General features: G+C 43.0%; 1 protein-coding gene across 1 annotated transcript; it reads right to left on the bottom strand.

Annotated features, from left to right (window-relative positions):
• Window positions 1-86: 86 nt before the first annotated feature.
• On the bottom strand, window positions 87-6,365 carry LOC125550634 (probable inactive leucine-rich repeat receptor-like protein kinase At3g03770). The gene is made up of 8 exons (XM_048713664.1): window positions 5,796-6,365; window positions 3,365-4,908; window positions 2,550-2,683; window positions 2,085-2,325; window positions 1,793-2,004; window positions 1,633-1,679; window positions 1,386-1,491; window positions 87-482 (listed from the first exon to the last, which is right to left on the bottom strand). Exons 2-8 carry the CDS (start codon window positions 4,701-4,703, stop codon window positions 246-248), a joined length of 2,316 nt encoding a protein of 771 aa, XP_048569621.1. The 5' UTR covers window positions 4,704-4,908; window positions 5,796-6,365; the 3' UTR covers window positions 87-245.
• Between the last annotated feature and the right edge of the window lie 10,421 nt (window positions 6,366-16,786).

Below are 16,786 nucleotides of genomic sequence, written 5' to 3'. Positions count from 1 at the left end.
TTTGTAACGAGGTGAAGTGGTGATATTAATATCTGAACAAGCAGATTTGCTTTACTAAGTGGTGCCAAAACACTAGTAACGTACGATGCAAAAAACAAGCGGGAATTTGCGATGCTAATCAACCTGTACTGATATACAAATGGTGCTGAGCAAATGCGCAATGCAAAAAGTTAGCTTAGTCATTTCCTGGTCTGCTGAGCAAACGGCCGGTCATGGTTTCCATGCCGCTATGCTGCTCACTTGTGCTAACAGGCTTGCGAAGAAACTTCTGATCTCAGATCACCGTCGGCCGTCGCCTGGACCTGCGCGGCGTACTGCAGGTTCCAGAGAACCTCTTCGATGGAGGGCCGGGTTGAGGATTCAACGGATAGGCATTTGATCGTGATGGAGACCACCATTGACAGTGAGTCCTGCGATGAGGTCCCGAGCACGACCGGATCCAGAACGTGCTCACGCTCTTCCTGGCATGATAGAGACATAACCTGCAGATACAGGCAAATATTTCTCAGACAGTGAATTAGTGTTTTTTTCGCTCATAAGTGTTGGCACAAACAAAGCATATCCATGTTGGCTGCAGAGAGATGTGGGGCCTTAGCCGAAACACTGATCATGACAAATTAGTCAGGATACTGAATTCTGTATGAGCTTCTCTGTGAGCAGCATCACTGAGAAGGTTCATGCACCTAACAGATCACTTTTAGTTTACTACATACACATGTCTACTACTCCCTCCGTTTCTAAATATAAGACCTTTTAGAGATTTCAAATACGGGCTACATACGGATGTATATAGACGTATTTTACAGTGTAGATTCACTCGTTTTGCTCCATATGTAGTCCGCGTTGGAATCTCTAAAAAGACTTGTATTAGGAACGGAGGGAGTACATAGGATGTATGATAATGATTCTGATAATTTAATCTCTTAGTAGACAGACCACAACCAACTCAGATCTTTATAAGAGTAGAGATAAAGATGATTTCACTCCCAAATATCACTAAGAAATCTAAGCCAACACTGCAATCCCTTTCTGGGTAGGCAGGTAATTGTGTTATAACCATGTTAGCAAAAACAAATGTGTATACTAACAGTGATAAACCATAGGAAACCCTGTTTTCTTTAGTTATCACATGAGGCATAAAAACAGTAGTACGGGCCTTCTTTGGAGCGCAGATTCTAAAAGGGAATGGATGGAGAAACATAGGATTGGAGTCATGGCTTGTGAAATCAATTTTTTTTACTGAAGGCTTGTGAAATCGTTGTGAAATAAAACCAAGAAAACAAGCGTATTGAGTATTGCAAAGCCAAATAAAACATGAATATGAGGCAAGGATCCATCTAAGCATTGTCTAAATCTTCACTACAAAGCAAGAGGGGGACACATACCAGTTCACTTAAAATAAAAGGATCTCCTTTTCTATGTAATTTGGAGCCCATAAGTGCTTCAAGTATAATGCAACCAAAAGAACATACATCATCCTGCAAAGTTTCCCTACAAAAACATCGATAGACGTTACAGCTTCGACATGGCTGAGCGCCTGAGCATCAATTTATAGAATGCTTCAACTCTGTAACCAGATTTGCTTATCTATTTTAGTAATTTGATGCAATGGTAGATGACTCAGGGACTTACAATTCTTCAGCGTTATTTTGTATGTATCTCTGCCCTTCTCCTATTGCCTGTAAATCCAAAGAACTAGTGGCATTAAAAACAAGCATGGATTATCCTCAATGCACATGTATTAAAAAGAGGGGATCAAACATGATATGATACTTTTGTTTAAATGGCAAACCTCATGTTTGTATATCTCCTCTGTGATTATGGACAAACCGTAGTCACTCAGTTTTGCAATATGGTGTTCATCAAGCAAAATATTAGAAGTTTTCAACCGATTATATAAGGAACCAGGAATTATTCCTGTATGTAAGAAATGAACAGCCCTTGCAATGCCGATCAGCACATGTAGTCTATCACACCATTTCAGTGTTTTCTCAGGAGTAGAGCCTGCCAAGAAAGGCATAGATAATTGAATGGTTATCAACTCATATAACCTTAATTGCCCATATTTAGGTGTAGTTCCTTACCAGAAAGATAAGAAGACAGAGTCCCATTAGGTACATATTCATAAACAAGAAAGACCCTTTTTACACTTGACTCATCAACTGCGTTGTCAGTACAGTGCCCCAAGAGGCAAACCAAATTTGGGTGGCGAAGCTTCGCGAGTAGATCTAATCGAAGCTTTAGATTTCTTATTGAATATCTGTGGTGCAATGCCAAACATCTTATCGCAATCACGGTTCCATTCTCTAGTTTTCCCTTGTATAGCTGAAGATCAAGGAAAAAAAAGTGTATGACAACCAAGCTGTAACATATGCAACACAAAAACAGTATGGCTATAGAAACTTGAATGCTAGGAAATTTTCCAACTTGCATCAGTATGAAGTCGAGTAATTACGTTGTTAATATTTTTAGAGGTACTTCTATTATGCTTTTAATATTTAATGTAAATTCGAATTTAATTTGGTGAATCTTTGAACAAATCAGCAAACCTTTCCAATGGATCCCTCGCCTAAAAATGCTGACCGTTCAAAGCATTTTGTTGCTTCTTTCAGCTCTTCTAAAGAAAATACACGATGTGTGGGCATTATTTGCGACCCAAACTTCACGGCTTGAGATATGTACCCTGTAATGAAGAGAGCTAAAAAATGATTCAAAGTGACACGAAATAAAGAAGTAAAACTTTCTCTCCTTGCTCATTCAGGGAGGGATTTGCAAATAGGATATCAGAATTTATTGAAAACATGGAAATACCACCATCTATGCCATTCAGCTGAAGAACATTTGGATACAGTTACAAGGTATATGACAGTGCAGAGTAGGTATAAAGTGGGAGCAAGGGCAGGATAGTTAACATGTAAAAGTATGTGGATTAACATTCCCTGTATAAAGCATCTGAACTCGTAAAGCATCACATTTGCTTCATCTAAGAGCATGGTTAATAGTATAGCCAACATCCGGTTTTATGAAGTTGCCACATCATCTAGAGCCAACCTAATAGCCTGCTAGTACAATAGTTAGTCGTACTAGTATACTATACCATTAATATGTGGCCCCACTTTTTGTCTCACAAAGTATGTTGGCGCTTGTGCCACAGCCGGCTACAAGTTTACAGCCCGCTTCTCTTCTCTCTCCTCTTCTCTCTCCTCCAACTAAGCACAAATACTATATTTATCCTTATAGCCTGCTTATGTCACCTTATTGTATACTTGCTCTAAAGAGGAAAGAAATGGGCTGGCTAACTTCACGCATTTTCGTAAGTAGAAAAGCAAACAATGGGATTCAGTTACTGGGAAACAAGTCTTACTTGCACTTTCTAGCAGTTCGGAGGACATTCCTGGAGTCGAATTATCTTGCATTTGCTTTTGCAGCAACTGTTGTTCTGCTGTAACTCTCTGACAGTTTCTTTTGTTTGATGCCATTAGTAGAAGAGAAAGAACAAGCACAATCAGCACTATACCGACAATAGTAACCACAAGTCCAACATCCTTGCCTGATCTTCCCCCCTTATGAGGTTGTTGACAATAGTTAGCCTCATGCTGGTGTTCAGGGTCAGCACTAAAGCAATTCCCGTCAAACTTAACAACCCTGTTATTCAAGTTGGCGCTTAGACAAGCAGGCAGGTCACCTGTGATTCGGTTAGTAGACAGATCCACAAAGCCCAGGGTGCTGCTGCATGTTAAACTACTCGAAAGTGATCCGCTGAGCATGTTTGCTGCCAGGTTCAAGTAACTGATGTTTGGGAGATCAAAGAGTTCTTCAGGAGGACTGCCCTCGAGAAAGTTGAATGAGAGATCAAGGTGTTGGAGCCTTTTCAGTTGACCAAACTTTTCAGGAATTTCACCCTTGAATGAGTTCTTGCTAAGCAGGACTGTCACCAATGCTGTAGGCATGTCTGGAAGCTCTCCGTCCAACTCGTTGTCCCTCAAATCCAACATCTCAAGTTTTACCAAACTACCCAAAGCTGGAACCTCGCCTGAGATATTGTTGCCAGCAAGAGCTAGCTCGGTAAGCATTGTAGCTTTACCAACTGATGCTGGTATTGACCCCTTCAACCGGTTACGCTGCAAACGAAGGACCGTGAGGTTCGAGAGCGAACCAAACCAGTCTGGCACAGTTCCATTGAAGTAGTTACCATCCAGTGTCAGGGTCTGAAGCCTCGACATGGCCGACAGCTTCGGAGGGATCGATCCATACAGAAAATTTGAGCTCAGGTCAAGCACTTGAAGCGAAGACAGCCGGTGAATCTTGTCGGGGAGAGGGCCCCATAAGCCCAAAGACACCAGGATCACAACCCGCAAGGTAGTTAACCTTGTCAGCGTAGTGACAAATGAGTCGATAACAAAGGCTTCAGAGAGGCTAACATTTGGAAGAGGATAGCCACTGAACTTTGGTGGCTTGGTGATCCTATCACCGACGATCTTGAGCTCCGTAACGGCATCCCCCTCGCACGTTACGGTGACCACCGAAGTGGGCTGAGTGTAGCAGGGGTTGCCACTTGGGTTGTTCCAGACTTCCAGCTGCCTAGGGTACTCCAGCTGCTTCCTGAGCTGCTGCAGCAGCTCACTTTCTGAGGACTGCTCGCTTGTTCGGCATAACATCAAACAGGTTATGGCCATCACAAGGGCACTTAACTGCCAAGCCATTGCAGCCCAGCTTTGTGCCCAGACTGTATCTTCTTTCAACTGTCTGCCTGTGTATTATTGGCAAGTTGTACGCTTTCCAATTTCTCAACCAGGAGTTTCAGAGTTTCAGCCAGGATTTTGATATTGAAAGGCAGGGTGGAGAATCGCAGCAGCAAAATTGTTCGTTGAATGAACTTTGCTTTTATTGATCTCACAGGACAGTTTCCTGCGCGAAAATTAACAATTTTTAATAAGTTAGTGAGGACGAAATAATGAAGGCCGAAAGCAAATGTGTCTTATCCTAAAAGAAAGGGTAGCAAATCTGTCACAGAAGCTGATTCGCATAAAATCGCTCACCGTAAAAACAGTCCAAACTATTTTGGCGGCGGGTTGCAGCAAATCTCAAACAAGGTCTAGTCCAGTTTGAACAAGAAAAGCAGAGGGGATAGTTTTTACTTGTTAGCAGTAAAAATATATTTGAAGCTGCAGGCTTGTAAAACTGTTTGGACCCGACAAAGAAAATTACACACTGTGACAACTACAGGGGGGAGAGCATTGATTTTCAATAAGTGCACAGCAGCAACTACAGTAAATTGACCATATTCTACTTTAAATACAGATATCTCAAACTCGTCAGTTAATTTTTGAAGGAATGTTAAAACTCCTCTTGCAAGCAAAAAGCAGAAGGGGGGAAATGATAAACAAGTTAGATACGCACAAATCTGAGCTTGCAAGCAAAAACATAAAAAAAAATACAGCCAAAAAAGCAGCAAACTTGAAGGCAAAACAAAATTGCGGTGGGCAAAGGAAAATGTAATAATTTCTTTGTGTGCATTTTTGGACGTTCTCTGCCATTATCTATACACACAAACAAACAAAAAACTCAAAATGATAAAGCAAATTGAAGCAAATTGGAGTTTCCAGGTAGAGATGTGTGGGGAATCTCTTCACACGGGGAAGAGGAAGAATGCATAAACTTCACTCCAAATCACACACAGAAACAGGGCAAGAAAACTGAAAAGAAACAGGGACGCACGAAGGTAACAAGAACAGAAGCATAGTTTATCAACACTGGAAATTAACCACCGCAGAGAAACAAGAAGAATATCTGACCTGAATGCCGGCCGCCGAGGGTCTCCCCAAGAACCACCGCCGCAGGAGCTTCCCCACCTCCTTGCTCACCCCCAAGGTCAGGAGCGGGCAAGAATTAAGGGAGGGAGAGACGTGGCAGGTGAGACGCGCGGCTGCCCGCGGCGCGAGAGACGCTGGCTGCCGCTGCTGCTGCTTGCTTCAGGGCCCCAATGCACATGGGATCTCTCACCCGCCTCCCCCAGCAAGCGAGCCGCGAGACGGCGACGGGCCTCCTCCACCTGCAAGCGAGTAATGGCCCGTCGGCGGGGTGACGGACGCTCGCGCAGCCGAGCCAACGCTACCCAGCTGCTGCCCACCGGCTACCGCTACACCTCACCACCAGGGAGAGAGATCAATCGAGCAGCCATCCTCCATTGTTACTGCTGTGCTTTACAGTGCTCGGGACGGGGCCTGGCGACTGGCACCGGCGGCAGCAGGGCGAGCAATAAAAGCACGAGGCGGAGTGGTTGGGGCAGCGGAGTAACCGCTTTAATGTCTTTTTTGACTGCGCTGCGCCTCTGGGAGCGGGACTGCCGACTGCGTGGGGAGAGACCGAGAGAGTGAAGGCAGCCAGCCGTCTGGGAAGGATCCCCGAGCTCGCCTGGGATCGTCTGCGCTCATCGGTCCTGGTGATCTGTGATGGATGGATACGGTCTCTGCTGTAGCAGTGGAATTTTGCCGTAAGTTTTTGTATAGATGGGTTGATCTGATGTGATCGTTGCCCATGGTCCACGGCTTTGGATGCACGCTACCAAGGAGATTGTCCTTGTATTTTGCACGCTAGTAGATGCATACATAAGGGTGCCCGTTCTTGGTCCAGAATGCAAAGGTGTAGTACTTCTCCAAACCAGCATCTGAGTAAAACACGGATTGACTTCATGGGTTCACTGTCACAATACGCTTTCTTTCTATAAATTTATGCTTTCAGTTTGAATTTAAAACATATACGTGAGGTGGTACTAATTTGCAGGGCCGGTCCTGACTTTTCCGAGGCCCGGGGCGAGCTTTAAAAGTGGGCCCCATGAAAAAAGACATTTCTTTTTGAAAGACATAGTCAATAATTTCATTCATACTGATATATATCACAAAAGTTTATCGGACTTCAAACATCTAACTAAACAACAGTACCAAGAATTCATTAGCAAATACGATCTCATAATACACCAGGGACATGGTAAATTTTAGCAAACAACCAACAAAACTTTTTAGGTTATACGTATACTGCAGGAAAGGAGAGGGGACAGCTGAATCGTTGGAGGAGAAAAGTAGAAATTGAACTAGACAATTCCAAACATCTTCGACCTCGCTCCATCCTCAATTTCGTGTTTGAGAAACCTGTATAGAAAGAGAAGACCAACTAGTGAGCTAAAATTACATAATTGAGTACAAAGATCAAATGGAAAACAGACTGAAAAGTTACTAGAACTTTTTGAGGCGGTGTCCATCCTAGTTGCAAAGCAAACATAACTGATGTGGTTCGGCTGGCCTACCCCCTGCGGCTGCTCATAGGATGGGACGTACTTATAGGTAGTGTGCTGCAGAAAAAAAAGAGAAATCCATAAGGTACGAGTAGTAGTGATGAAAAATTTAAGGGTGATCAACGGAACCAGTCATAATCATTGCTAGGTGCTTCGGAAGAGGAGTGGAACGGAGAACAAAAAGACAAACGCGGGGAGAAGAAACATCGGCTGTAGCGTTAGCCCCTTGGTTAGATCGATGGAATCCGAACTCTACTTAAAGAAACGATTGGCTGAACAATAAAACGATGGGCTGTATAGCGTACGTACCACACAAGTTGGGGCCCCTCATCAGGTGGGGCCCTAGGGCGTCGCACTTCTTGCCCCTACCCAGGGCCGGCCCTGCTAATTTGGTGAATTACGTTGTGTGCTTGAACGATGCAAACAATTTCCGCCCGTGCGCTTTGGCCCAGTAAATCAGGCCCATGTGTTTTTTATAATTAACCCGTTGTTCTATTAGTCTGCTATTAAAAAAATGGTTCACTGAAAAAAAAACGTATGCATTTGCCTCCTCCTCAACCCTGGGTGTGTGCCCAAGCTGCCGCCACAGCCGCACGGCCGCACCTCATCCCGCTCGCCATCCACGCCGCCGTGGTCGCACGTCAGTCCGCTCACTGCCGCCGCACGTCATCCCGCTAGCCACACAAGCCGCCGCGGCAGCACCTCAGCCGCTCGCCGCCCACGCCGCCGCGGCCGCTCGCCGCCCACGCCGCCGCGGCCGCTCGCCGTTCCCCGCCGCAACCAACCACCTCCGTCTCCCATCCACGACTAGATTGACACCCCCTCTAATGGATGCCTCCCCAACCACCTCACCCAACAGGATGCCGGCCCAGCCAACCTCGACAAGCCATTGCTTGCCCCTACCTGCCTCTACCTTCTCGATGTAGGGCGACTCTGACACTCCTCTGCCTCCTCTTTGAGGACGGCTTTGGAGGACGGTGTTTCCGCAACTCCGCATCGGACGCGAGCGTGGCATGGAGCAGCTGCCTCCTTTCCTGCGACGAGAAATCCATAGCCCCCTCAATCAGCATGGTAATCTCTTTCTATTATTCACCCTGAATCAGTCTTACACACACATTACATGCTTATGTATTGTCTCAATGATTATCCTATTTTTAGGATTGAACTTGCGTTTTGTGCAATGTCACCAGTTCATGGGGTACATCATGAGTATGTCTTGGAACTGATTCAGAGGCATGTTAATTTTGGAGTAGCTTGCATTCTTTTCCACAGGAATAAAATTGATGATACTCGATGTAACATCCCAAAATTCTAAATTTTGGAATGTTATAATAAATAGATTGATTGATTGATTGTTTGATTGTTGTGTGATTGATTGAGTGAAATTCGAAACTTTTTGAAAGTTAAATGAGAGGGAATAAAAGGACTTTCCCAAACTTTCACCTTTTTATTTTTGATCCCCGTGAATTCAAATTCTTTTCATCACAAAACCCTGGAGAGAAGATGACATGACTTCTTCCATTTATTTAAATGCAAAGGGGTGTTGAAAATATTTGAATTTCATCTGGAAATATTTCAAATTAATAAACTTCATGCAACTCAATGATTTTCAAGAGCGAAGATAAAATGACTTCTTCAAAACTTATGAAATATGAGTTGGGAGTTTCAAAGAAACTCAAATTTAAAATCCATTTGAAATAATTATTTTTCAATTTGGGTTATTTGAGTTTTATTCAAATTATTGTTCTCCAAAAACAAAATACATGGAAAATAGGATAACATGAGTCCCTACAATAGAAAATTGGAGAAAAATTTATTTGAAATCATCTTGGTATTTTTAAAATGATTTTTATTGGATTTTATTAGACCAGTAGCACTCTTTGAATTATCTGAATTTGGGTGGATTTTATTTGGCATTATAAGAATGTTCATGCCGTAGAGAATCTTTTTCTGAAAATTTTGATATATTATATGCCTATATAATATATTTGTTTTATTCTGTTTTTATTTGTGTGGAAAATGTTTTTTTAACTTCCTCCTCCTGCCTCCTCCCCCACGCCACCCCTCGACCCCCTATAAAGCCGTCGCCCCGGGCCCCGTCCCCCTCTCTGCTCGCGCCGCCGCTCGCCTCCTCGCCGCGTTGCGCCGGCGCCGCCGCCCGCTGCTGCTGCTCCGCGCTTCGCCTCGCCGCCGTCGCATCGCGCCGCAGCCCGCGCCGCCCTCTGCCGCATCCGCCGCTCGCTCGCCTGCGCTGCTGCCCGCGTCTCGCCCCGTCGCCGGAACCGCCGCCGACATCGTCGGACTCGCTAACTGCCGCTGGCGGTTTTCGATGGAAAACCGCCCCGAACCGGTAACCACCCCGGTTTATTCTCGCTTTAGTTCGATTCTTTAAAAAAAACCTAGATCGTTTTTTTATAAAACCGATTTTCTTTTAGATGGATCTATTTAGAGAACGTTCGTTGGTTAGGTTTAGAAAACGAACTTTCGCTTTTAAGTCTTTTCCTTTTTCTGTTAGTTCTAGACAGGGACTTCTTTGTAGATGTTTTATTTACAGTTTAGCCCCTGATCTCAAAACAATCACTACTTTTTACTCGTTAGTCCAAATTCAACGAAATCAACGCCCACTTCTTTATTATGATCTCCTCTATCCAGTAATCCAAATCAAACATGTTTTTGAAATTTTAAAATTTGAATTAGATCAGATTTAGATTCAAACTTCGTTTGATCATAACTCGAGTTTCATAGCTCCGTTCCAGTTGATTCTTTTTGCAAATCGAAGCTCTTGACCTAAACTTTCTGATAAGGACAAATTCACATAATTTTGGTACTGTTAGAAATTGTTTTATGTTGCAAGAGTTATTTGCTTGGTTTTGATGTTTTCCGAATCGTTTTCTTCGATCTTTCTGATCTTTTGAGTGATTGCTTATGTGTGGTTACTATTGCTTGCTTACGATAGATTGACCGGAGTGTGACGAGTAGAGCTATCAAGAGTTTTGAGTGCGCATCATCTTCATCAACATTGCAGGCAAGTTCACACTTTGATCATATTCCTTTCATATCCAGTTTTTATGCATTAGTTTCACCCTCAAACATTGCATGAGTAGGATTGATAACATGTGGGTATTGGGAAGTAGTTGATGAGGTAGGAACCTATTGCCCTGCATTCAAACCTTGGGAGTTACTATTACGTTATGCTTATATTGCCATGCTATGCTCGTAGACGTGGATTGGGTTTGAGAGTATTCATGACAGATGTGATATTGTTAATTAATGGTTTACTTAAGGTGGCAATTTTAACACACATCTGGGTGGATTGAGGCACCTGGATATTCCAGCGATTGCCTGTCTAGGCACCTGGGTATTCCAGGATTGCCTGTTTTTTTATGGACCGCCACCCAGGCTCAAAGGGATCATGAGATTATTCATACTAAAAACTTCCGTGTGCAGCCACAAACTACTATGGGCTCTAGCATAGTTGACTAAGTTGTGTGAACTCTTACAGTGGTAGACTAGCAGATGTAGGGGAAAGTAGGTGTAACGGTCTACCCGATCGTAAGGTGCTAGCGCTTCTGAAAGACTATGTCTCGGTCATCCGTTTCTCAAACACCATGCAGTGCGAGAATCCCAACGGAGGAGATCGAGTCTTGTGGGAAAAGTGCGCAAACCTCTGCAGAGTGTATAAACTAATCATGATTAGCCGTGTCCCCGGTTATGGACATCTTGAGTATCTAGTACCTGGATTATCATGTGAATCTCATCATGTTACTTTAAATTAATTTTGTTGGGATTAATGATGTTACTTAATTGGGATTGAGAATGTTGTCAACCATTATCAATGTTCAACAACCACCATGATAGTTAAATAAAATTTATTCCTTTGCAGTAGGGAAAAATTGGCTTTTCGCAAAACACTTATAACCATAGAGCTTTTCCACCAGCCAAATATGCATGTAGTGATAGCCATTGTTCATCATTCTCTATGGTGTGAATTTGCCAGTACATTCAATGTACTGACCCTTTGTGGCTGCAACGTCTCATGTTGCAGGATTATCTTACGACGAGTAAGTGATACGTTAGGGTTACGATTTCTACACTCAACTTTGCCGTTGGTGTTGATGGGAATCCACAACCTTGTTACTTCCGCTATTTTGGATTGAGGTAATATATTTTACGTTACTTATACATGTGATTTACCTCTGTTATAAATCCTCGAGTACTGTGTGTGTTAGCATACCGATCCAGGGATGACACTTAAGCACAGAGACTTGATCCATTCGGGTCGGGTCGCTACAAGATGGTATCAGAGCACATGTTGACTGTAGGACGTGACCCTAGAAACTGGCAAGCCCGTAGGAAAGATTTTCCTCTAAAACTTTACTTTTCAAAAGATCTTTTACCTCTCTTCTCTTCTGAGATTATTCAAATATCCCCTTTAATGAGACTATACCCCTTTCCCCTTTTGACCACATGAAGATTCAACTAATGAGACCACTCCAAGAAGTACAAGATATCAGACAAGTAAGACCATTCGGAATGAAGGGGATTTTACCATACATTATGATAATGGAAACTACAGCTGTTGAAGACTCTGAAGACTAGGAGAATTGGAGGCTCTGAAGAATCCCTAGATTTGTATGACCTACGAAGGCTACCCTTATGAAACTTGACAGATTATGGAAGTTGTCAATGCCCGAGATCAGGGTGTATCGGAGAAATACCGGAGCATGGAGAGAGTTAAAAACTTAAAGTTCTGTCAAGAAAAACCCTAAGGCAGGAGATATCAACTATGGAGAGATAGCTCATGGAAATGACAAGAGCAGAAACCCAGATATCCATGATGTTATGGCCCGCTTATGCTATTGTCACTCTGCTGAGTTAAGCATGCATGTGCATGGAAGGATTGGATGGTAGAAGGCTGATGGAGCATCTATCAGCAAGAGGTGAAGTTTTAACCTTAGCTAAGTGTATCACCAGGATCTGGAGTGTTACATCAAGAAGTTAAGATGGACCTACAAGAAGCAGTATTTTGACAAGGAAGTATTTCATGAGGAACTCAGGACCCTGAAGATGAGAGTAGCCAAGCTGGAGGAGCAAAACCTCGAGAAACCAGAGATTTTTTCAGGAACTAGACCATGGTTCATGCCAAGGATGTTGAAACCTAGAAGTTTGAAATGCAACTACGGAATATTAAAGGATGTCACGAGAGATTTCACGTCAATAGAGATGATCTGGCAAAAGAACTTGAGAAGACAAGCATGAACAAGGCTTGAAGAGTTTGGAGACGTTGAAGATTTATTGACCTTTAGAAGACCAAACCCCTGTTATATGCCTACGTTAGATGCGACGTCTGTGAGCTGTCATTTGTTTGATGTTTTTCGACAGCCACAATAAAATCTGTCTTTTCAAAACTTTTGTTTGTATTGTGTGTATCCCTCTCTATCTCTCTTATCTCACCCCAAACCCATGGACCCAATAGAGGATGAATGAAGATGAGCTTATATTTTTTGGACTGATGAGTCAATTGGAGACAGACCGATGGATTCAAAACATGGAGGATCACATGGAGAATAACCCTATAGTTGGACATGATATGACCCAGCATGCTCTTCAATGCTTTGAAAGAGATGCTGCTACTTGGTGGAGGATGTACCAAACCATGAATGGATGGCGAGGAGTAACCACTTGGAGAGAATTAAAGTTGACTCTGAAAAGATCTCACCTTGTGTCCCAAAAGTTGAAGCCTTATGGAAAGGATATGAGGAAACCTTGTGCATGCAGGATTTGTGGGGAAATAGGACACACCCATAAAGAACACAAGGATGAATGCCCTAATTGTGAAGGAAGTCACCCAGTTGACGAATGCCCAACTAGGCAAATTACTTGTTTCTGGTGTGAAGGAACTACCCACTATCCTGCTTAGTGTCACATTTACCCCATGGTACAACGAACCATCCAGCAGAAGAAAGAAGTAATGAAAGGAGCCCTCATGGAAACTTTAGAAGAAACTGTGATGAAGGAAGAGATGGAGGACACACCTAAAGAAGACCCGAGTAAACCCTGCACTAAGTCTTGCTATTCATGTGGAGAAGAAGGACACATCTCCCAAAATTATTTGAATGGGGATCTAGTAGAATTCCCGACAGAGGAAGTAGAATATGACCCACAGGAAATAGAAGCCCTGATTGGAATGGAAAAGTCCAGGAAGAGAAACCGATTGGAGCCCAGGAGGGACCTGAGTCATATCACCTGTTACAGGTGCAAGGAGTCAGGGCACTACCTCAATAGTTGCCCAAAAAGGAAACCTCGATACTTGTCAGAAGTAATATGTTTTAGTTGTAATGGATCAGGGCACTTTGCCAAAGAATGCCCCAAGGAGAAGGAAACTTTTGCTAGATAGTTGAGTTTGCAACAAAAAATGGGAGTTGTAGAAGTGAGAACATTTTCTTTTATATTGAGGTGTTGAGTTGAGACATGTAATGGAAAGGCGAGAGATTGTAATCAATTGAGAGTGAATAAAATTAGCATCGTTGGTACTGATATGGATTTTATGAGTTGTTACCCTATGAAGAAGAATTTTGACCATTTTTGAGGATATGAGAAATATGGTCTATGGAAGATTTGTGCATTTTAAGGGTGGTAGTACCCTGTAAGAACCCTTGACCCCTGGAAAAGATAAGGATACTCCACTGAGTGGATTTCGGATAAAATGAATACGAGTTTTGTCTCGATATGTGTGATGACCCAAGAGTATGTGGGATGAAGTTGGAGACCGTCAGTTGTTTGGACCAAATGTGACCAAGGAGTCAGAAGAGAATGTTAAGTTGATTCGAGATAGACTGAAGGTAGCTTAGTCCAGGCAGAAGAGTTATGCAGACTAAAAAACGCAAGGAGGTAGTCTATGAAATTGGAGACAGAGCATGTCTTCGTGTGCCCCCTCTGCGAGGATTTAAACGAATTGGAGTTAAGGGAAAGTTAGCCCCGAGATTTGTAGGACCATACCGAGTTTTGGAGCGTATGGGAGAAGTGGCCAACAAGTTGGAGTCACCCAAAGGACTGTTAGGAGTTCATGATGTGTTTCACGTTTTCCCAGTTGAAGTAGTGCCATGCAGAGATGGCTAATATTCCCCTGTAAGGACGCTTGAACCTGGAAAGGATAATGATGTTCCACGAAGTGGAATATGGACTTCATAAGTATAAGTTTTTATCTCGGTATGTGGGATATCCCACGAGGATGAAGAGATGAATTACTATTGGATATAAAGGAGTTATGATGTAGGAAATATGGATCAAGGGAAATTCCAGGATGAGTCTGAGTAATCACGTCTTAGTTTGGTGCAAATAAGGAAGACAGTACAATTGGACGGATTTAAGAATATTAGGAAGTTGGAAGTTGGAACAATGATCAGTTGCCCGATGATAAGTTCAAGGACTACAAGTGATGAGATGGGCCATAACCCACAGGCCCCAGGACCTGCCAAGAAGCAAGCACATTCTTGCTGAAGGAAAAACCTTGGAGGAAGATACGACGTTTATCGGTAGACAATTTTATAGGAGTAACGCAAAACCTGAGAGTTGCGAAGGAACGATAGATGTTTGTTTGGCTTGCAGAATCAATGGATTATCCCGAACGCAGTTCATGGACAAGAGAAATTCTGCAATGCTTGTGAGGATGACCGAGTGTTAGAATGCGAGATTTGCTAAACCATGTACAAAGTAATGATTTGGGTGCGGGATGGATTGATCACCATACCGACTTACTCTTATTATTTGCCTTGCTATATGGGATGGTAAATCTGAGTGACTTACCTATAGTAGAGCGCCGACGATCAAAACCTTCTTTAAGCCTTAGAATGGTATAGGTATTTTCCCCTTGTACAAGGCAGCCTTGCCAACCGTAGGTTATACGGTGAGGATCAACCCAGACCCATTTCCTGCAGGAGAAACCATAAAATGTTGACCACCATGCGATATCGATAGTTGATTAGTATTGGCGCCAGACCCGTCAGCTAAGAAGACCCAGTCTCGGAATAACCTTACCAGGATGAAAGTGTAGAAGAATTGAGGAAAAGGTTATGCCGCTGCCGGAAGAGCCGAAGAAGGAATTATCCTTATGATCTGAGAAGACCGGCCCTGTCAAGAATAAGGATGGAGTATATGAGTTTTGATGGAACCGTAACAATGCTTTTAAGGGTGGTAGCACCCCAGACATCCGGAGATGATCGATGGACTTGAGAAGACCCCAAACCCTAACCTTTTCTTGCTAGCCTCTCCGAATCTCGAGGACAAGATTCATTTTAAGGGTGGTAGGTTTGTAACATCCCAAAATTCTAAATTTTGGAATGTTATAATAAATAGATTGATTGATTGATTGCTTGATTGTTGTGTGATTGATTGAGTGAAATTCGAAACTTTTTGAAAGTTAAATGAGAGGGAATAAAAGGACTTTCCCAAACTTTCACCTTTTTCTTTTTGATCCTCGTGAATTCAAATTCTTTTCATCACAAAACCCTGGAGAGAAGATGACATGACTTCTTCCATTTATTTAAATGCAAAGGGGTGTTCAAAATATTTGAATTTCATCTGGAAATATTTCAAATTAATAAACTTCATGCAACTCAATGATTTTCAAGAGCGAAGATAAAATGACTTCTTCAAAACTTATGAAATATGAGTTGGGAGTTTCAAAAAAACTCAAATTTAAAATCCATTTGAAATAATTATTTTTCAATTTGGGTTATTTGAGTTTTATTCAAATTATTTTTCTCCAAAAAAAAATACATGGAAAATAGGGTAACATGATTCCCTACAATAGAAAATTGGAGAAAAATTTATTTGAAATCATTTTGGTATTTTAAAAATGATTTTTATTGGATTTTATTAGACCAGTAGCACTCTTTGAATTATCTCAATTTGGGTGGATTTTATTTGGCATTATAAAAATGTTCATGTCGTAGAGAATCTTTTTATGAAAATTTTGATATATTATATGCCTATATAATATATTTGTTTTATTTTATTTTTATTTGTGTGGAAAATGTTTTTTTTAAACTTCCTCCTCCTGCCTCCTCCCCCACGCCACCCCTCGACCCCCTATAAAGCCGCCGCCCCGGGCCCCGTCCCCCTCTCTACTCGCGCCGCCGCTCGCCTCCTCGCCTCGTTGCGCCGCCGCCGCTAGATCCGTCGCGCCGCCGCCCGCTGCTGCTGCTCCGCGCTTCGCCTCCCCGCCGTCGCATCGCGCCGCCCTCTGCCGCATCCGCCGCTCGCCGCCTCCCCTCGTTGCTCGCCTGCGCCGCCGCCCACGTCTCGCCCCGTCGCCGGAACCGCCGCCGACATCGCCGGACTCGCTAACTGCCGCCGGCGGTTTTCGATGGAAAACCGCCCCGAACCAGTAACCACCCCGGTTTATTTTCGGTTTAGTTCGGTTCTTTAAAAAAAACCTAGATCGTTTCTTTATAAAACCGATTTTCTTTTAGATGGATCTATTTAGAGAACGTT

Source organism: Triticum urartu, chromosome 4 (assembly GCF_003073215.2).
Source record: "Triticum urartu cultivar G1812 chromosome 4, Tu2.1, whole genome shotgun sequence".
NCBI classification, from domain to species: domain Eukaryota; kingdom Viridiplantae; phylum Streptophyta; class Magnoliopsida; order Poales; family Poaceae; genus Triticum; species Triticum urartu.
This window is presented reverse-complemented; position numbering and strand designations above follow the sequence as displayed.